This window comes from Lampetra fluviatilis, chromosome 11 (genome assembly GCF_964198595.1).
Source record: "Lampetra fluviatilis chromosome 11, kcLamFluv1.1, whole genome shotgun sequence".
Lineage (NCBI taxonomy): Eukaryota > Metazoa > Chordata > Hyperoartia > Petromyzontiformes > Petromyzontidae > Lampetra > Lampetra fluviatilis.
Window position 1 is genome coordinate 1,297,105 of NC_136285.1, and position 22,085 is coordinate 1,319,189.

Sequence of the window (22,085 nt, forward strand, 5' to 3'; positions counted from 1 at the left end):
CGTCTCTTAGCTCAACGTTGTCTCCAATGTTCTTTGTGTCGAATCAAAATTTTATGGTGAGGGATTCAGCCGCTTGTTAGAATGGCTTGCGCTATGGGAGTCGAGTTCGTGGTATGTGTCTGACATCTGCTTGCACAGTTGTATTAATCGTAACCTATTTAGATGCAAATATAGTAAAATCACCATTGAAGGAATGAGGATGGGGGAGGTCTATGGCTGATGGAGATGATTCAGTTGTATACATTTCAAAGATGGGAAACTTTGGCAATTCCATATTGATATTTGCATTTCCAATGATACGATTAACGTAAATATTAATTATGTATTTAATGTTACGATCGCCAATTAAACATATCGTTACAATTGCTTATCACGTTTTTCTGGGAATAGTTGGGAAATGCTACAGAATCCGTGCAAATTGCAGGATTTTCATCATTGTTTTCACGTGTTATTGTTTCATATATATTCCTTTACATCTGTGTGCATGTTTATATAAATTAACAGAGCTCAAAGGAGAGGCCGGTTTGCCAGGTCTTGCAGGGCCCCAGGGAGAGCCTGGGAGACCTGGGCCACCGGGCAGCCCTGGGCCAATGGCCGAGAGAGGCAGCAAGGGGGAAACAGGTACGTCCCACATGCGCAGGGGCGTGTGAGCAGTGCAGAGGTCAAAGAGCTGTTTATTCTCAAGATGCAGTACAGCATTACAGTCTATAAACCAGGGTACAGCACATTTAGGCGATTGGCAGGCTGCGTGTGGTGGGGCTTACCTCACCGAGACTAAAATTGCATAAAGAGAATGATAACCACTTTCTAAATTTGGAGTCACTAATCGATGGTGAAAATGGTTACATAGATGGAGGAGCGTGGGCGGTGCTTGTTTGGCATTACACGGGGACAGCGTTCTGCTCCGGGGCTGGGTGCCCGTGCGGGACCCGCTACGCAACCCGAACTACGTTTTAGCGGGGTCCATATTTTCTCAACAATTTGCCTAGTGAGCAATGTGTACTGATTGAAACTTCATTTTGAAGTATCTGATGAGCATTACAAAGTGCAAGCAATGCGAATTTCTTGGTTCTTTCGGTAAAGTCACGTAGAAGGGAAATAATAAAATAATACAAATTTAACTATTAAATTCTCACGACGTTTCGATTGCAACACAAGCAATCATCATCAGGTGTGAAAACCACAGCAAGAAAAGAGCTGGAAAGGAATTCCATCTCCGCACGAAAGCACGTCAGTTGTGTTAATGGGGGAGATTATGGAGAGAGAGATTAGGGAGAGAGATTAGATTCCGTCGCCTTATAAGAGTATCGCCCCCGCATATGCGCACAACTGCAGTGTTAATGAAAGATTAGCACTATGTTGATGGGAGAGATTATGCAGAGAGATTAGCAGGTTAATGTCATGTCTATGTGTAACACAAGCTGTGGCGCTGTGAGAGGCAAGCGCGTGCAGACAAGAGAACCACCGCAACGGTGGTCGTGCCAGTGAGACACCTACGTTACTTTACCGAAAGAACCAAATAGTATGGATTCCTGCAGTCACGAAAGCTTCAAATTAATATAATAAGCATGTAAAACAATACATGTTAACTTAAGACTGATGCCGTCTCTGAAGGTGAAAAAGGCAGTGTGGGAGTACCAGGCCTTCCAGGCACAAAAGGAGAGAAGGGTTCCCTTGGAGATCCTACACTGCGCGGTTTGCCTGGACCGAAGGGCGATGCAGGTACCAACATCGTGGCCAATGCCCACTGCCGTCACCATGCTTTGTTACAGACATTTAGTTTGCTTTGTGGTGTTTTCTATAAGAATCTGGATTACACCTCAACTAACTTGTTTTTCATAATCTGCGTTTCTGCCATAGGTAATCCATGGCACCTTTTGCACTGATGATCCTGACACCAAAAGCGCTCTATGGGAATTGCTGATTATGTATGTAGTACTGTATCTGTAGGTTTTCACAGCCAATATTACAATTAATAATTTAACAAGCTGGGTGAGGTGACATGGCTATTCTGACTTTATAGTTTCTAACTGGATGTTTGACGCAGTTTAAAAAAAGTATCTAATTGCAAAATATGGTTGTGAGAATTGTTCTTCAACTTACCAGTGAGCGAGTTTGGCTATATTGGGGGTGGAGAATTACACACCAAAAATTTGGCTAGATCATTACGTAGCCTAACCTAAATTATGTCTTCTTGAAGTGTAATAAAGTTTTATTTAAACAGTGTTATCCATTCCACTCTTAAGGAACAAATGGACAGCGCGGTGAAAAGGGCGAACGGGGTTCCATGGGTTCTCCAGGGGTCAAAGGTGACACAGGGGAACGTGGATTAAGCGGGGCCCCAGGTGTGCAGGGGAGCAAAGGGGAAGCTGGCGCCCCAGGAGCAGCAGGACCCCGTGGAGCTCCTGGTAAGAGCTGGGAGTGTTGCAGGGACAATGGGCCCTGGCCTGGAGGGTTCGTTTTCATGCCTTTGTGGAATTCCAATGCAGGCCGCGCCTACGGAGTGAGACGAGCGATCAGGGTTCATCAGACTCTTACATACATAATGTGTGAGGTTTGCCCCACCCTTCAATGAGGCACGGAATTGTAGCACCAAGCCACAGATAGTGGTGTGTCAGTGTGCTAGTAGGGGAGTAATGATTGCTCTGTAATCCCAAATGAGTAATTTGTGGCAATTTTTTTGAAATTGTCAAGTTGATGATGCAGACATTGATGATGAAGATGATGAAATACTGCAGATGGCTCTGGTGAACATTTCATCATCTGCTTCATCCTCACCATAAGCAGCAGAAGCATGATCAGCAACAGCAGCATCAACAGCAACATCATCTCTCCAGTGTTTCCGTTTGTTCGAAGTGGAGAGACCAAGTACTACGAAAGCACTTGCAAATGGCAACATCACCCCTCGCACTTTCCTGTTTTTCGCCAGCCAGCCCAGGCCTCCCAAGCATACTGGGGCTGGCTCCTTATTATTGCTGGGGATGTCAAATTGAATCCAGGCCCGTTTTCCCCTTGTGGCGGCTGCAGAAAGAACGTCAATGCAAATTATATCCAATGTAACGATTGTAAAGCTTGGTACCACAAACGCTGCACTACTTTAGCCCACATCCCCAGTTCAAATTCCAGCTGGTTCTGCAAATATTGTACATCATCCACTCCAACAACTCCACCTTGCACAATCACACTAGCACCACCACCTCATCCATCGCAACCACCGTTTCAACCACAACAAAACGTCCACAACAAAAACGACCTAAAAATCCCTCAACTAAACATCAACGGCATCAACAACATATCACTTGAGCTCAGCATCTTTCTACAACAAAACTCCATTAATATAGCCGCCATCCAAGAAACAAAATTAAAATCCACTTATCGACCGCCCAACTTAAAAAATGTCACTTTCCTCCGTCGAGACCGACCAATAGCTGGTGGCGGTTTAGCTTTTCTCATCCATAACAGCATTCAATTTGAAGAAGATAAAATCTCAATGCTTTCTTCTGATATCACCACAGAAGTCTTAAGCGTCTGTATCAAATCCCATCTAGGCCCACTCACGATAATCAACGTCTACATCCCACCGACCAGTTCTTGCCCTCGCAACTATCGGTTCAATATAAATCAACTTTTACCAAACAACGACTCAATTGTTATTGGAGATTTCAACACCCACAACAAACTTTGGCACTCTTCCCTTTCAGGTGCACGTGGCAACCTCATTGCCGATATCTTGAACGGCTCTCGCTATGGGATACTCAATGAAAATATGCAAACCAGAGTTCCGTCATCTGGCCCTTCATCCTCACCAGATATCTCAATAGTATCAGGAAACCTCCTCTCATCAATCGACTGGCAAGTCTTTACTGCCCTTGGATCCGACCACCTACCAATTGTGTTGACCCTCAATGCCGCCAAGCCTTCACAAACTCCTAAAAACTGCTTGTATTACAACTTTTAAAAAGCCAATTGACCACTTTTTACTTCAGAATCAGAAGCATTATTCGCCGACAACATCAACCATATCCACACATCCACACATAACTCTGAAAAGATTTTCAGAAACATCATCGCAACTACCACCAAGCACACCATCCCGGCGGGTTGCTACAAGCAACACCTTCCCTGCCTCCCTAAAGAAGCCTCAACGCTAATAAACCTACGAAATACTCTGAGGACTAAAAATCCTACATCACCACAAATACCCGCCTTCAATATTGAAATCACAAAGCTAATCAATCAAGCCAAAACAGAATGCTGGCACGAGTTTGTTGAATCTTTTGACCATCGGCAAAACTCATCAAAACTTTGGAAGACCATCAAAGCCTTAGACGGACACTCCAAACTGCCACCCAATTGTGCAATACATTTTAACAACAAATCCGTCATAAACAACAATAACATCGCCAACCACTTTAACAAACTTTTCTCATCAGTCGTCCCACACTCTTTTAATAAATCCGCCAGTCAAAAAATCCATCAAATCAAGGAACTACCTCTAAACGCCCCCCCCCCCCCCAATTTAGCCTTGAAGAGGTGAAACTAGCTATCAAAAAAGCCAAAAAATATTCCGCAATTGGCCCGGATGGCATAGCTATGCCCCATCTCAAACACCTCGGCCCCCTTGGCATGAACTTTCTCGCCTCCACCATTAACGCCTCACTACAGTGCAACCTCATTCCGGCCATCTGGAAATCATCGACAATCATCCCACTTCCAAAACTCAGCAAAGACCTAAACCAAACAAAGTCCTACAGGCTGATGTCCCTACTTTGCCCATCAATCAAGATTTTAGAGGCCCTCATCCTTCCAATCATCACCACCAACTTACCTCCATCATCTCGCCCTGCACGCTCAACAACAACAGCTCTTCTCAACCTAACCACCCAAATTTCAAATGATTTCAATGAGAAAAAGCCCCCATCTCGCACTATCGTCGCCTCCTTACAAAGGCTTTCGACACCATTAACCACCTCACACTCATCACCATCATACAGGGTTCTACACTACCATCAGGCCTTGTTTGCTGGCTTACAAATTACCACCAATCACACACTCTCTTTCGTGATATGCAATCCTCCTCACGAAACATTCATGTAGGAGTACCCAAAGGTTCTATAATATCCCCAGCACTGTTCAACGCCTACCTCCACAATCTACCAACTCCTCCAAAAGGAGTACAAGTAGTCAGCTATGCCGACGACATCACAGTTTACACTTCTAATCAAAATATACCCAAAATGGAAAACTCCATCAACTCCTATCTAAAACGGCTCAGAACTTTCCTAGCCAATAGATCGCTTCAACTCTCAACATCTAAATCAACAATCACCATTTTCAAACCTGATCCTCATCAAGCCAACTTACATCCCAACGTCATAATAAACAACCAACGCCTCCCATTAGCAAAAACCCCAAAAATTATTGGTGTAACCTTTGACACCATGTTTAGCTTCGCTCAACACAGCAGAAACGTCCATGCAAAAGTTAACAAACGAAACAACATATTACGAGCTTTAGCCGGCACATCTTGGGGTCAACAAAAGGAGACTTTGCTCCTAACCTACAAAGCCATTTGACGTCCCATCATCAATTATGCCAGTCCCATTTGGTGCCCAATACTCTCCTCTACAGGTTACCAAAAGCTCCAAACCTCCCAAAACCAAGCACTTCGCCGAGCTACAGGATGCCACCTCATGGCGCCCATTAACCATCTCCACCAGGAAACCAAAGTTCTTCAGATTCAAGAACACTGCAAGCTTCTCACCGATCAATATCTGGCGTCATGCCACTCGACAACGCATCCTTGCACAAAGCTACTCAAAGCCCCTGCACCTGCTAGGAAAATTAAATCCACCTTGCTTTCCTTCAGCTCTGCCAACATGCAATCTACTTTAAACGCTCTTCCACCAAATAGCACCACCAAATAAATTTGAAACCACTTGCACACCGCTGCCACCATGCACTGCCAGAACGCCTACAAGCCCAATGTCGTGCTAGGGGGTTGGCCCCCACCCATAGCAGACGACGAAAAATCCTTGACCCGAGCAACTCGCACAAAACTGGCTCAACTCCGTTCAGGTTACTGCTCCATGCTAGCCGATTACCAGAATCTAATCGACCCAAACGTCCCAAACTGCTGCTCTTTGTGCCAAGCAACGCCAGAAGACGTCTCCCATTTCCTCAGTTGCCCAAAACGCGGGCCAAAAATGTAATCGATTGATCTCTGGCTAAACCCTTCCAAAGTGGCGACAAAACGCCACCTATAAATAGAAAGTGCGAGGAAAACAACAACAGCAACATCGTTATCATGATGCACATCAATACAGCAAAAATATATGTTTAGTAGTTTGTATGCTGTATGTTTAGTATACAGCATACAGACTATCACTGTGGTGCTATGCTTATGCTTTGTAAGCTTTGCTGAACATTTCCATCTTGAGTCTCTTTTGTCCATAACAACAAACAGCATCCAAATATCTCAACCCATTTTGGCCACTGGAAGGTTTTCAAAACACTTGCAAATGTGCATAAGATGCAAATTGATGTCTTTATCCAAAATCTATGTTATTTTAAAATTCACACTCTTTATGCTTGTTGTTTGCGATATTTTAAATTTGGCTCCAAGAGAAAAACATCTCTCGGAAGTCATTTCAGCCATTTTTCAAGGCTGGGGCCATTTATTCACCCTCCCAGCTCCTAACTTGTTTCGTTTGCTTGCTAGGCACAGCTCCACAGGCATTGTCGTAAGAAATGTGCATTCAAGATTTAGTCTACTGGAGGGGTGAAGATGGGAAATCAAAGTTCAAGCTGAAAGAGTTTGAAGAGGCACATAGGCACCTCCGATTAGCACATTTGGGTACGTACGGAGCTAAAGAAGTTCAACATACATAGGCCCAAACCAAAGTTTGCCAAGTAATTAACTGAGACATCATGAATGGCCAAATAATCCTGAAATTGAGTGAATCATGTAAGCTGTGCATCTATACCTTGCAGAATACAAAACATCCAAACCACAGGGAAGAAAGGGTAGAGACTAAGATGGAGAAAATGGCATCTGCAGATGAGCCACTGAATGTCAAAACTGTCCCAGAGTCTGCTTGTGTGGAACCAAAGCTGCTGAAATGATGCACTCCCGGAAGTCTGCGTGGCCAATGTGATGTATAAAAATATATATACATATGGTATATATTTAAATATATATACATATGGTATACATATATATTTTTGTGTATATATTTGTATATATTTTTTTAAATATATATATACATATGGTATATATTTTTTATTGTGTATATATATTTGTTATTGTTTGGAGAAGCAACTTTGTGAAACAGTCGAATTGTCTGCGTATTTATTTTGTTATATATTCTCCACAGCAATGCTCACGATTATTTTTTATTTTAAAAAGGACCACTGAAAATCGTGTTCTATACATCATTGATTCCGGCTGGAAAAAGAGCCTAGATTAAATTCAATTCAAAACAGAATTGTTGATCGTGGTGATGACAATTGTTTTGCAGGGAGTGTGGGATTACCTGGCCATCCGGGGCTCAAAGGAGAGGGGGGTCCATCGGGGGTGAGCGGACTGCGGGGGGAGCCCGGACCAAAGGGAGACACTGGTACCGTGCGGCCTCGGGCCCTTTGCAATAAAGTGGAACATCTCTTAACGACCACCGCTGTTAGCGACTAATTGATCAACGACAGGCCTCCATAGAGCCCAATGTGTTCGCTTACCGACCATTCCCCTGTTAATGACAGACTGTTGTAGGTATCGTAAATACTAATTAATGCATTTATTAACCATGTTTCTTTTAATATTACGTGTTTTATGCTGTTAGTATCTTTATATGTTAAAATCCATTATTAAAATATAATAAACTACTTTTTGGTTGAAAAGGGTAACTTTCGATGCTATCAGACGAATTAAGCCTTTAACATGTATTTCCTATTCTCGCTTAACAACCAAATCACTCAACGACTGTAAATTCACGGCTTTTGGCCTCACACTAAATTCACAAATTTATCATTCTCTCAACGCATGACCTTTGCTTAATACTCTCTAAAATGCTGACTCTTTTGCACTCCACTCTGGTCTCAGATCAGACTGCCTTGCACCTCCATGAGCCATCAGCCATGCTGGCACGATGGGCACCAGGCTATCCACTTTGTCACGGACCAAGCCCAACAGGCTGACCAAATTACCGTTGTAAAACCCTCCATTATCCGACATATTCAAACAAATTAAATTACCACGTGGCATACGAGCGTTTAACACGCCAATTACGATTGCTTTAGCTCCCCAGTAAGTTTTAAAACGAATATCACAACCAGATTTAGCGATTAGATGTGACGTTTCGAATCTTCAGGGAAATCCAGAAAGCCAATACAATCTACGGTGTACATGTTACTGTTCGCGATGTTACACAACCTATGTACCAGCAGTTGCTTTACATATCTTCAGGTGTGAAAGGACATCCCGGAGAAAAGGGTGTCCAGGGTGGAGTTGGTCTCTCTGGCCTCAAAGGACACGCAGGGGAACGCGGAGAGAATGGCACTCCAGGTGCCAAGGGGGACAAAGGGGATGCTGTTGTGGGGCAGGCTGGACCTGCCGGCCCACGTGGACCCCCTGGACTACTTGGTAAGAGAGCTAATCAAATGCACTGAAGGCGATGCTTGTGATTGCAAAGTACGTGCGCATCTGACACCTGCTGTGTGCCCTCTGAGAGCAATGTCGGGGGTTAAGAGATGCCATTGTAATGCATCGTTGATGCGTATCACCCAAAATTGGTCTGATCTCATGGTTTTGGGAGCGTTGATATCGAGGAGAACGAGTTGTGCAAGAATATCCTGAGATAATTCGGACACGTGGCCAGAATGGCAGAAGACTATGTTGGAAAGAAAGTTGAGACCAAGTCAGTTGAGGGTGGTGACCGGAGAAAGCATGAGAAGTTGTCAGCGAAGAGAAGGTGATGGATCGAAGACTGGAGAGGGAGAGGACTCAGAAAGCTAATTCTACCTAGTGGGACAAACGCTCGGAATAAGATGTTCAGGCAAGAGGGCTTTCTGCCTATATGTTCAACTGACTTAGGCGATACACAGAACAACTATGTGTATAGCCAACATGCCTTCAACACTCCACATGGCCTCAAAGTACACCCTGCATGGCGCAATCACCGTGTTGACGCCACCACCGCTTAGTGGCGTATGACGGTTGTTATTATATATGTGGAGAGCGGTAGTGTAGTGGTTAATGTTGTGTATTATGAACATGGAGACCCAGGTTCGATTCCAGATAAACGGCCAATACCAGTGACAATTATCTGAAGAAGTCCTGGGCCTCCTCTGGGTCGACTCAACCTCAAACATGTACAGTTCTTGGTGCTGTGTGTAAACATAGCCACTAGAGAGACAAAGGTGGCCCATCGTGGTGCGGCCAACCCACCCCCTCGTGTGCTGCACCAGCTTTCATAGGTACTCGCTAACAGCACTTGCCCCAAAAATCTCTTAAGGCCATACAGGGGATCTATGTATGTTTTTGTATACACTATTTATAGCGTTGGCTATAAACTTTGCTGCACCGTACATCCTGGCTGTACATGGGTACGGCAAGGATGTATGATGCCGCCACTCGGCCAGTTAGTTCCCTTGAGCTTGCCCTCGATGGATCCGCATTGCCTGCTGGGATTGGCGATGCTTAGCATCTGCATCACAATTCGATGCTAAGCTGTCAAGTCCTTCTGATAACTCTACTTGCAATTGTATCTGACATGTATCCTTGTCTGTTTACATTCTAGTGCAATGGATGCCCTGAATATATTTGTTCGGACTAATTTGGGATGATGTCTCAAGTAAATGTATTGAATACTTTACTGAGCATTTATAATCATTCTGACTTACTCAGACTGATGTCGTCTCTGCAGGTGAAAAGGGCATGATGGGAGTGCCAGGTATTCCAGCCACAAAAGGAGAGAAGGGTTCCATTGGAGATCCTGGACTACGTGGTTTGCCTGGACCGAAGGGCGATGCAGGTACCAACATCGTGGCCAATGCTCACTGCTGTCACTATGCCTCGCTACAGACATTTAGTTTTCTTTGCAGTGTTGTCTGTAATAGCCCGGGGTACACCTTAACTCCCTTGTGATGCATAATCTGCGTTGGGCAATGCATGGCATCTTTCGCGCTGATTATTAAGTGTGGAGTGACATTGGGGATGTCACTGTGTGGTGCCGGCCCTGGAGGGCCATGGCGTGCGATGTACTTACATCGCGGACAGCATCGTGTGTGTTGCTGAGTGAGGCCGTCTCTAGCAGAGCACGGCGTGTGATGCACTGTCATCGAGTACACCCCGTAGGTGGGTGTTGTACCAGCCCTAGCGGGGCTTGGTGAGCACTGGGATAGCGAGGGCACTGCACGCATAGCGTGCAGTGCGGGCTCCCACGAGGGGGAGTGGGTGAGTGTCAGCCCAGGGACAGGGTTGCCCCGGGACATGGCACTCTGGTTGACCCCGTAGGCACGTGATCCGGAGTGTCTATAGGGAGCCCCCAGGTGGGGGGGGGGGCTAGGGGTGATCACATGTACGGGGAGAGAGGGATCGAGAGAGAGCTGGAACGCTTTCGAAGGTGGGCGGGGCCGAGGGCAGAGCCGGCCCCGACCCGGGAGGATATAAGTTGGGTCCCTGGGAGGGACTGGAGTCGCTTCGTTTTGCAAGCTGGAAGCTCCACGTTCTACATCTGAAGAGGCACCAACACGTGGCCCAGGACCTGAGTGTGGGTCCGGTCCGTCGTAGCCATAACTCATGTATGGTAGTGTAGTTAGCTGGGTGGTCACCACCCTAGGCTGTATATGGTAAAGGGGCAGCTACCCCTTTTATATATACGTGTTGTGTAATAAATTTGTTGCCTCTGAAGAACGTCTACGGCTCACTCCAAGTGTAATAATGTTTTATCTAAACAGTTTTATCCATTCCACTCTTTAGGAACAAATGGACAGCGTGGTGCAAAAGGCGAACAGGGTTCCATGGGTTCTCCAGGGGTCAAAGGTGACACGGGGGCACGTGGATTAAGCGGGGCCCCAGGTGTGCAGGGGAGCAAAGGGGAAGCTGGCGCCCCAGGTGCTGCAGGACCCCGTGGAGATCCTGGTAAGAGCTGGGAGTGTTGCAGAGACAATGGGCCCTGGCATGGAGAGTTCGTTTTCATGCTTTTGTGGAATTCCAATGCAGGCCGCACCTACGGAGTGAAACGAGCAATCAGACCTGACTCGGATGTGCACACACACATGCACATATCGATGTGGGTGAGATTTGCTCTGCCTTCCTCTGAGGCGCAGAATTGTAGCGTTAAGCCATAGACAGCTTAATCATCATTAGCCATGACCAATCACACTGGCGTCTTTATAAATGACAGTCACGGTTCGAATTTGTTAATTTAAAAAATTACTTTGCAAATTGTTCAGTTGGAATTACAATGTAGTGACCATTACCCCTGACTGGCCGATTAGTCTCCACGTGCAGACCAGTTGCTGAGTCACCTTGTGTCACGCAGAGACAGCTGCCACTGAGAGTGCCCTTCAGATATTTTAGATGTGATGTAAGTCACTTGTCATGTTTAAAGTGCTCTAAAATACCCAAAGATACAGGAGCTATATTGAAAGCAAATCAGTATGATCGTTGTTTTACAATAGTGACTGTCATGAGGAGCCAGTACAGCAATGGTTGGATTGCATGTGTCCTTTAATTCGGCCTCTTCAGAAACATGGACGTAATGTCATGGTGTAGTCTATTCCACCTCTTTGGCTAATGAAACTGTGTAATGAGGTAAGAGTACTTTTTGCGATGCTTGCTATGCTTTGATATTTTTTTTCCATTCAGGGAATCCTGGGCCAGTGGGATCTCAGGGAGAGCGTGGCCCGATAGGGCCTCAGGGCTTGCCTGGTCCACAGGGAGTATCTTCACATGCACATATGGGTAAGTATGCGTGGACTGACACCAGCTTGTCGGCTCGACTTCCTCTTCCGGAAGGCGCAGAGGATGAGGTCGAATACGTGGAGCCCGGAGACGGGTCTGGTGCCAGGTGGTTGCCGTTCCCAATAGAACTCCCCTAACAGCAGTGGCTAGACCGGAGGGTGGTCGCATTGCATGATGGCATGCTACGGTGGCACGACAATATGCTTTTCATTAAGAACTAACTTTAAGTATGTGTAGTGTAATAATGCCGACTGTTGTCCAGCAACGGCAACTGCGGTGGACAAACAGTGGGCATATACACGGGTGTGTCGGCAGGGCGGAGGAACTGCGGCAAGGGCTACGGAAAACCCCATCTGGAAGCCCCTGGAACCTGCTAGTGGGTTCGAGAAGGAAGGCGCGGCCAGGGCGGAGCCAGGCGCGCTGGGTAGCATAAAAGCAGCTGAGAGCAGGAGCTCAGGGCTGCCAGTTCTGGGAGTGGATTCGTCCTTTTGTCGCTGTCGTCTTCACCGCCTTTGTCGCTGCCGTCTTCGCTAGATATTGCGCGGCCGGATAGTTGTTGGCTGTCTCGGTCAGCGCCGTCAGTGTTACATGGTCAGGGTTGTGTTTAGGCTAGGCTAGACAACTATTGAGAGTACTAGGATGAACCTGTAAAGTGTGAAGGTGTTAATAAGGTGTCTTCTGAAAACCCTTGTCTCCCGCTCCGCCGTCACTACACATGTTTAATGAAGGCTGTTGATTATACAGTTTTCCTTCCCAATGCTACCAAAATGCAGTTGGTCATCTTCTCCATTCGGTTACACTGTGCATCCTCCAAAGCCACATCCCAAACAATTCTAACGGTGTCACTTCATTTTTCTTAGTGTCCACTTTTCTGCACCATCATCTTGTCTATCATTACTCTTTGGTTCTTTCGGTAAAGTCACGTAGGTATTTATATTCTTCACTGTTTCAATTGGAGTTCTTGTCAACCACTCCTCGATCTCAATTCCGCGACACACCACCCATCTTCCATGATCAGTGTGCCCCAGCATCTGAAAGTATTCACCTGTTCTTCTTGTCGTGTTTTTTTCCATCTAATACTGCAGCCTTAAGAATTGTTGTGGTTGTTAAGACAACTCGAACTGGCTTGGGGACTCTATTCTTGGATGGGATAAAGCCCATTGATAATTTTTTCTTTAATTGCGTGTAATAATCTGGAATGACATTCGAGAATGAGATGGATATTGTCGCCACGTATAGGAGGCGGTGGTAGGTTTGCAGGAAGTGGTCATGCACAGGCATACGGTTGGAACGGGTGCAAGCTAAGCAGAGGAATCGTGCAATTGCGATTTTAAAACTTTGCTGATTCAATAATGTATTGAACTGAAACGTTTCAACATTGACTTTAAACATAATGCAGTCTTCACGTTGATTCATCAGCGATTTTTGGGGATTGGCCACCATGTAATAATCTGGCCAATTTGCAGTCGTCAGACCCTCCACCACCCGACGCAGCCAAACAAATTAAATCGTCACGTGGCGCATGAGCGTTTAATAAAGCACCAATTGCTATTTTTCTGCTCACTGGTAAGTTGAACTATTAGTCTAGCAGCTAGGACCAACATTTTTCGAAAGGTTTGCCCATTAATCTGGGACGTTTCTGATGGTGCCATGCTTTTCTATGACCCTTGTGGGCAAGGGTGGATGTGGATTTCTGAAGTGGTGCAATATTATTTTCTTCCGACAAAGGAGTTTGTTGAGGGATTCTGATATATAAATATATGTCTGAAGAATGGCTATTTCAAGATAATCTTAATTTACTGTACTACGAGATGACAATAAATAAATGTACTTCATAATCAGAATTTGTATTTATCCTGGATGAATCCGATGAGCTATAAAGCTCTTTAATTATGCCTCAAAATGATATCTGGCTTGACTGAACTGATTCTTCCAAGCATTTGTCTAAAATAGGCATCATAAATATGATAATTTCAAGATTATTTATTTACTAGTTATTTCTTAGCAGTCTTGTCTTGTGAATAAAATACAGTATGTGTCTCAAAGCATACGCCTTCAAGCACAAGACTGTGAGTGTTGAGTTAAGATTCATCTTTGTTCTCAAAGGCAGACAAGGCTACAACAAGTCTCAGTGCATTCTTCTTTGTCTGACATCCTCATTGCATTGTTTCTGGGAGATAACACATATGATAACATATCTGCCAGGGTTAAATGAGAGTCTTGGATGGCATAATACATCTTAAAGGATTGGAATCCATCTGAAATAGAGTAAAATATTAAAATCTGATTAAACAACCTTTATATTTAGCAATGGTATTTAGTTATGAAATGTATTTCCATTGTGATATAAAATATGTTATAGTCCTATTGACTTCAAATGTTTCCTTTCTTTTACAACAGCAACAGTGTGTAACAGGGGCGGTTTCTTCATTAGGGCGATTGGGCGACGCACCACCAATGTCATTCAACCACAGAGTCACGCTAGCCGTCACTGTGCCTCTGGATATAGTCCAATCAGCGTCATGCTACGTTCTGTGGAGTAACGCCTCTTTTTGGGCGATTTCACTCCTGCTGAGAATCGCCCAGAGTGTTCCCATAGACTTACATTCAAAGATGTTTTTTTTCGAACGGGGGGCGCTGCAATGCATTCTCTATGGCTTCCGGGAGGGCTCGCACTAACGTGTTTACGTCATCATACAATATTACGTCATCATACAATATTATTTGTCGCCACCTAGTGGAATCTTTAATAAAAGAAACTTGAGTGGATTGTATTAATAGTGAGTATAGAAACAAACAAGATGTATTGTAAGAGTCACTTTATTTTTAAATCCTTTATATTAAGTTCGCTTGCTTGCTTGCGTGCTTGCTTGCTTGCTTGCGTGCTTGCTTGCTTGCTTACGGCCGTGCAAATCTTTCGGTCGTTTTTTAACCCACTTCCCGTGATCCAATCGAGCTGACATTTTCCACACATACTCGTTGTGCTTGACAATTAATGTTCGTGAAAAAAAATTCCAAAAATTTTGTACTTTTTAGTTAAAAAAAATGTATTTTACATATATTCAAATATAACTCATTCATGGCTTTGGCTGAACGTCACAGTATAAGAGCCCAGAGCGTAACCCCTCCACAGGCCGTGGCGGAGTAGCGCAGTTGGTAATGCCCTCGCTTCCCATGCCAAAGGTCGCGGGATCGATCCCCGCGTCCTCCACAGGCGAATATATTTTTAAATCCTTTATATTAAGTTCGCTGCCACGCATATAAAGGATTTATAGTGAAAAACTTTGTTTTTACGGGTTATACTTATTAAATCCTTTATATTAAGTTCGCTTGCTTGCTTGCGTGCTTGCTTGCTTGCTTACGACCGTGCAAATCTTTCGGTCGTTTTTTAACCCACTTCCCGTGATCCAATCGAGCTGACATTTTCCACACAGACTCGTTGTGCGAGACAATTAATATTCGTGAAAAAAAAATTCAAAAATGTAACACTTTTTAGGCAAAAAAAAATTATTTTACATTTATTCAAATACAACTCATTCATGGCTTTGGCTGAACGTCACAGTGTAGGAGCCCAGAGCGTAACCCCTCCACAGGCCGTGGCGGAGTAGCGCAGTTGGTAGCGCCCGCGCTTCCCATGCCAAAGGTCGCGAGATCGATCCCCGCGTCCTCCACAGGCGAATATATTTTTAAATCCTTTATATTAAGTTCACTTGCTTGCTTAGGACGGTGCAAATCTTTCGGTCGTTTTTTAACCTACTTCCCGTGATCCAAACGAGCTGACATTTTCCACACAGACTCGTTGTGTGTGACAATGAATTTTCGTGAAAAAATTTTTCCTAAATTTTACACTGTTTAGGGAAAACAAATTAAATATTTAATTACCAATTGTTTAATACTGGCAGACAATCATCTGACCCATAGGTGGCAGCCATCTCAAGCCAGAGGACGAGAAGACTCTAGCCGCCACGCATATAAAGGATTTATAGTGAAAAACTTAGTTTTTACGGGTTTACTTGTTCATTAATATTAAAGAAGTGAAGTTGCCTTTACATGCTTAAGCTGTTAATTTATCCTTTGCATGGGTGGACCTTATCCTTATAAATCATCCAGACATTTGCCCCCCCTGAGAGATTTTGCAGGAGCCGCCACTGGTGTGTAATCAGATTGTTTTGCATAAAGCTACCAGGCTACACACACAATCGAAAACATGTTTTTTATTGATGGCCTATTTGCGGTACCAATTCCCTCAACAAACCCACCTGTAAAAAAACTACACCACTTCAGAAGTGTGTCATACAAAATCATGGCACCATCAGAAATGCTCTAGCTTTATGAGTGAACTAAAAATGTAACGCCCTCTGAAGATATAGCTGCTAGACTAAATTCTCACGTTTCACTTCCAACTATGTCAAACACCCTCAGGTAAATCCAGACGGTCAGAATGCATTTTTAATTTGGCCAGATCATTGTGTCCAAACCTGGATATCAATTGTAAATCCTAAAGCAGTGCTTGCGTTAAGTCAGCATTAACGTTATTTGAACACCTGTGCTCGATGTCGTCCCCATACACTCCCATAGTGCGGCTGACCGGTGGCCAGGGCAGGCACACTGGGCGCTTAGAGGTGCTTCACGACGGAGAGTGGGGCACCGTGTGCGATGATAAATGGGACAACCAAAACAACATCTTGGTGTTGTGCCGCATGCTGGGATTCCGAGGGGCAGGCCAGATGCAGAAACATGGAGCTGGTAAGTTAAACACATTTATATACATCTTCACATTATAAGCCAGGTATCGAAATGGTAGAGAGCGGCTCACAAAAGGTTGCAAATGGCGGTTGGGGGGTTTACTCGTCATCGGTCCGAGGTCAATAAAATGAGTATCACTTTGTGGGCAAGTCAGCAGTGTCTGTACTATGGATAGACTCTACGATGCCCCAGGAATGGGGAAATTCCCCTAATGGCTCGGGGCTGTTAATAGCATAGCCTCAATGCTCATTTGGGCAGGAAATTACGACTTTTACATTTTTATTTTGTGGGCGGGGTGAGGGTAAAAAAATGTTGCGTTTCAGATGTTTTTAATGAAGTCCACAGTTAAGCTGCTAAGTCACTAAATGTCAAGCAAGCCAATCCTTCACTTAATACGTTGATTTTTGCAGCCAATATTATGATACAGAATTACCTTTCGCTTCGGCCACAAAACGTCATATCCAGCTGCTAACTTCATACCTAATTACTTGAAGTCTTAACTTGAACATCCCTACCTTATGATTGCATACATGATAATTTGTCACTCGAAGCAAGCATACATTGTGAGTTTGTTGATTTTCTCTCTTAGGCAGTGGCCGCATCTGGTTGGACGATGTGAATTGCGCTGGTGACGAGATGAGCTTGCTACTCTGTCCTGCCCGTGATTGGGGGAATCACAATTGCAATCACAATGAGGATGTCGGAGTCAGGTGCGAAATTTAAGACGCGTCAAATTAGCAACAAGCAAAATGTGTACAGCATCGCATGTACAAAGCTCTCAGCCTTATCAAGACCACCAGCTCAAAAATAAACGGAATGTGGCAATATTTTATTCCAAAATAATATGGCTTTTGCTTTCATTAACCACTTATACACAAACATCATCTTAAACCTATTCAAAACATCAAATACATAGCACTGAAGGAAAATGGGGGGGGGGGGGAAATAAGGCATATAATTACATACAATGACACAGCAGTCTGCTCTCACACTCGCCTACCACCATTATCTAAGAATCGGCCTCCTTCACCAACAGTCAATAGCATCGTTCATAATCATCAGCCATGATAATTCCACAAGCCGCTGCTACTTCCCACGATTGCATAATCTCGTTGGCGAACGTCCCAGTCAGACGCGTTCCATTCCTTGGCTGCCACTCTATGATTATTCTTGACCACCGTCAATAATCCCTTCTAGCTGTGACTCATCCTGGCCCAAGCCCACTCACTTTTCTTTAGAATCTGGGTGACATTAAACAGCGTACGTCCTCTACTCCTCTTCTGTCTCTGTGTAATTCCAAGCATGCGTCTCTCCGTGCTTCTTTATGCACTTTTCAGTTTTTGTTAAATGTTTTGTTAATGACTGCGTTCAATCAAACCTGTACATAAAAAAAACCATACAGAATAACAATGACCATGTTCTATGGAATATTTTAGATTTCGGTATGTAGCTAACACAAGACATTCATCAATACTTTAAACGCATTAATGTTTCTACTTTATTCAATCATAACATTACATTTTTGTTAAAATGTTAATGCTGCGTGTGTATTTCAAACAACAGTGTAATGATGTTAACCCATGCGTTACCAAGAGAAGAAATGGTCCAATTAATTTATGGCGTAACAGCAGGATGCCGTGACATTTCACCGACAAGCTGCATATTTTCTGCATAAGCATGTTTTTCCAACTTCGTACTTTTTTGTAAAACAATCACCAATGCGACGAGACGCATCGCAGCCCTTTCCACTTCCTCATCATGGTTGCTGCCAGCAAACTCGAAAGCAGATTTACTTCCCATTACAGCCTGATAATTATGTAGGGATTACTCTGTGCTGTAAATGTAATCAAAACCGCCGAGGGCTCCACACACACCTTGGTAGCGGTGCAGTCCTGAAATTGTTTGCTCACGTCACTGCTGACATAAGGGCCTCAACCAGAGAACTCCAGAGGCTATTTGGTCTACTCTTCCATGGTGACCTTGGAAGAACACACACCATGGAATTTCCCAGTTTAAACTGCACACACCCTCAACTTCCATCCGCAATGTTCTTGCCTAATCATACAATGCACGCCATTACACTCATGACTCATATTTCTATGATTGCAAAAAATACAACTTGCGTTATGCAACAAGCAAATCCGCCACCATACACGTGTAGGATTTTAGGTACATATACACACACACACGAGTCTCCACGTTTAATCATAACTGGGATAATTAAGGTACCTTGATGGTGAAAAAGGCATTCAACATTTTTCATTTATGATGTTACAAAAAAACTTCCATAACATTCACAACCAAATACCACGTCCAGTTCTTATACATCCTTCATTAACTCAAGAAATCTCATTGCCTCTTTGCAAGGGTGATTTAGGTATTATCCATAGTATGGATATTGGTCGTGAAAGCCTACGTGTTAAACTGAACCGGGTTACATAAGTAACAATTTAAGAACACAACAAAAAATAAGTTAAACGAAGAAATGTTTACGTTCATTAAATATTCACATGTGCAGTATACTGTAGAGCATTCAATCAAGTCATGTTTCTGTTAAAGGCACAGTTGATTGTTTAATTTTACAGGTAACAACCGTGCTAAGATGTTTAATAACGTATTTATCAAGTTTTGTTAATTTACGTAGTGTGAAATAATTATTTTGGACAACCTATCATGTTCAGCAGCTTTCACATCCAGTATATCATGATTACAAAATAAAAATGCTATTTCCGAACTTGCCAAATGTATTTGAATTCGTGTTGGATGTGAGTTACATCAGTCCAGTGAGCAGTATCCGCATATAACAATTTTTTACAATAATGAAATATATAAAATATATTTCAAAAGATTTATAATCCTGGATTCTGGTTCGCATTTTTTATATTGGATAAAGCAGCTATTAGCTTATATATTCAATATAAATGCAACATTCAAAATGATTCATAAAGACTTTCCACCACCAAAAATCTCCACATTACATTGGCACGTGTCCAGTGTACAAAGGGTTGTTGAGTGTTGGGTGGCACGAATCCCTACCGGAGGCCCTCAACCAGTGGTGGAAGTTCCACATTCAGCACCAATGTTTACTTCCCACAAGTGGTCTTTATTTGTATGACTCTGGAGTGGTGATAATTGGCCGTGAGCGATCCTTGACGGTGAATTGATCTGCTCGAGCAGAGGGGCATAAGCAGGGACTGAGAGGAGAAGTCGGCAGCGGTGACTTCATACTGATCCGGAAGGTGGTGAGGGATTTGAGGACACAAAAAAACAAACGAATGAGAGACGAAGAGGAAACAAAGACAAACGGAGGAGAAAACAAGTCCATGGAGGATCCTGAATACGTCAGGGCGACCGTATCGTAGACCCGGAACAGTGTTGGGAGCAGGTAGAGGGAGGTGAATCGAGCTAGATGTGGTCTCGTCTCGCGGTGAGCGTTTGAAGGCTGTGCTTGTAACAGGATAAAATGAATCTTGATTTGAATATTTCGTGACTGCAGGAATCCATACTCTTTGGTTCTTTCGGTAAAGTCACGTAGGTAGAAAAATAATAGATCACGATGTTTCGATCGCAGCACAAGCAATCGTCATCAGGTGGGACAACCACAGCAAGAAAAAACTGCTGAAGTAGGCGAGATTTGCCGTGGCACGAGGTTATATAGGCTTCGGCAGTAGGGGCGGGGGTAGAGAGAAAGGGGCGGGGCGAGAGAGAAGGGGGCGGGGCGAGAGAGAAGGGGGCGGGGCGAGAGAAGGGGGCGGGGAGAGAGAAGAGGGGGCAGAAAGTGGACCCCGCGGCAGAACCCAGGTCACTGGAGTAGAGATCGGAGAGAGATGCAGAGAGAAAGACAGAGTCGGAAATAATAGCTGATATAGGCAAGGATGAATGATAATTATGTTAATACTTTAGACCATACCCATGTATGGAGTAATTGTGCATGGCTTTGCCCATATAAGGAATACTGGAACGGGAATCGACGTGTTTTTAATCATTTAATGTTGGATTAAATCAAAATCGACCGATTGTATACGATACGAAGCTTGATCAATGCTCTAACAGGCACATGCTTTCAAAACATCATAGCCGAACTTGACCATAATTTATCATTTTGTCACGGATTAATTGTATCCTGTGACAGCGCGCCTAACAGAGCCCTTGCCCCTGGTTCACGAGTCACACGTTCACCCGGTTGTCTGTTCTCGCTTGCGGAACCAGTGTTCACGAGTCACACGTTCACCCGGTTGTCTGTTCTTGCTTGCGGCACCAGTGTTCACGAGTCACACGTTCACCCGGTTGTCTGTTCTCGCTTGCGGCACCAGTGTTCACGAGTCACACGTTCACCCGGTTGTCTGTTCTCGCTTGCGGCACCAGTGTTCACGAGTCACACGTTCACCCGGTTGTCTGTTCTCGCTTGCGGCACCAGTGTTCACGAGTCACACGTTCACCCGGTTGTCTGTTCCCGTTTCACTCGCTCCTCGCGCTGACCACGCCGCTTGCGGCAGCAGTGTTCACGAGGCGAGCGTGCACACTTCACACTCGAATACACTCGCCCCTTGACCGAGTTAATCATACCATGGGAACTGCTTTTAACTCAATACTATGGTAACTTTAAGTAAATCCCATAAAATGGTAACTTTTCTGTCGCACCATGTTATAATAGTTTTTTTTGTTTAGATCGCGTAAACGTGTCGTTAAACCCGCCACCACCCGATACAGCCAATTAGTAAGGGTTGCTGCCCCGGGTCCCCTCGACCCTCGCTTTTGTCTCGTCTTGTAAATAATTCCGGGATGCGAATGCACTTAGGCCCTGCGCACATTCGCAGTTCCCGCGTGCCGCTGGACGGGAGGTGCTGGGCGGGGATTGGTGACGTCGCCAACCATGGGCCTAAGAAAATACTTAAATGGTGACGAACATTATTCATCTTCGAGGGGCCCCGAGCAATCGACCGTAAAAAAATTTAAAACTTTGATTGCAATCTGTAGTCGAAGAATCGACCAATGGTCCCAGCACTGCTGAGAAATGCGCAGTCGAGAGCGGTGTTCTTCACTCATGCTCTGAGGGCGGCCACTTTCACCACCACATTTGAAACCATTGTTGGGGTTTGACAGCAGCAGCAGGATGATGATGATGGGGAGGTGTTTTTCACGTGCTGAATATTGTCGGGGGCCCCACTAAAGGCCACCAGGGGCCGCCAGTGGCCCGCGGGCCTTGCAACGAAGAACCTTGCTGTAGAGAGAGACGGACGCCTGGAGCCGTGCCGAGCCAGGCAAAGCGAACGAGGGAGTCGTGGATTCGAGTGGGAGCGCAGAGGTCGCCTCACGCCTCGGACGGTGACCGAGACGCAGCGACGAAGCGGCAGCCAAATGTTGGGAAACGGAGGTG

At 44.6% G+C, this 22,085-nt stretch overlaps 1 protein-coding gene across 1 annotated transcript; it reads left to right on the forward strand.

The window, feature by feature from the left end:
• The first annotated feature begins 508 nt into the window (after positions 1 to 508).
• LOC144934886 (uncharacterized) lies at positions 509 to 17,594 on the forward strand. The gene is made up of 10 exons (XM_078861156.1): positions 509 to 621; positions 1,615 to 1,722; positions 2,247 to 2,408; positions 7,521 to 7,619; positions 8,462 to 8,638; positions 9,921 to 10,028; positions 10,976 to 11,137; positions 11,867 to 11,962; positions 16,541 to 16,708; positions 17,298 to 17,594. The coding sequence occupies exons 1-10, from the start codon at positions 591 to 593 to the stop codon at positions 17,429 to 17,431; spliced, it is 1,245 nt and encodes a 414-aa protein (XP_078717282.1). The 5' UTR covers positions 509 to 590; the 3' UTR covers positions 17,432 to 17,594.
• Positions 17,595 to 22,085: the final 4,491 nt, after the last annotated feature.

Excerpts from the sequence above, each read along its gene's own strand:
- LOC144934886 (XM_078861156.1), top strand. The coding sequence starts at position 591 with ATGGCCGAGAGAGGCAGCAAGGGGGAAACAG. Across the intron at positions 1,723-2,246 it reads TGGACCGAAGGGCGATGCAG|GAACAAATGGACAGCGCGGT; the intron begins GTACCAACATCG and ends TCCACTCTTAAG. Across the intron at positions 2,409-7,520 it reads AGGACCCCGTGGAGCTCCTG|GGAGTGTGGGATTACCTGGC; the intron begins GTAAGAGCTGGG and ends ATTGTTTTGCAG.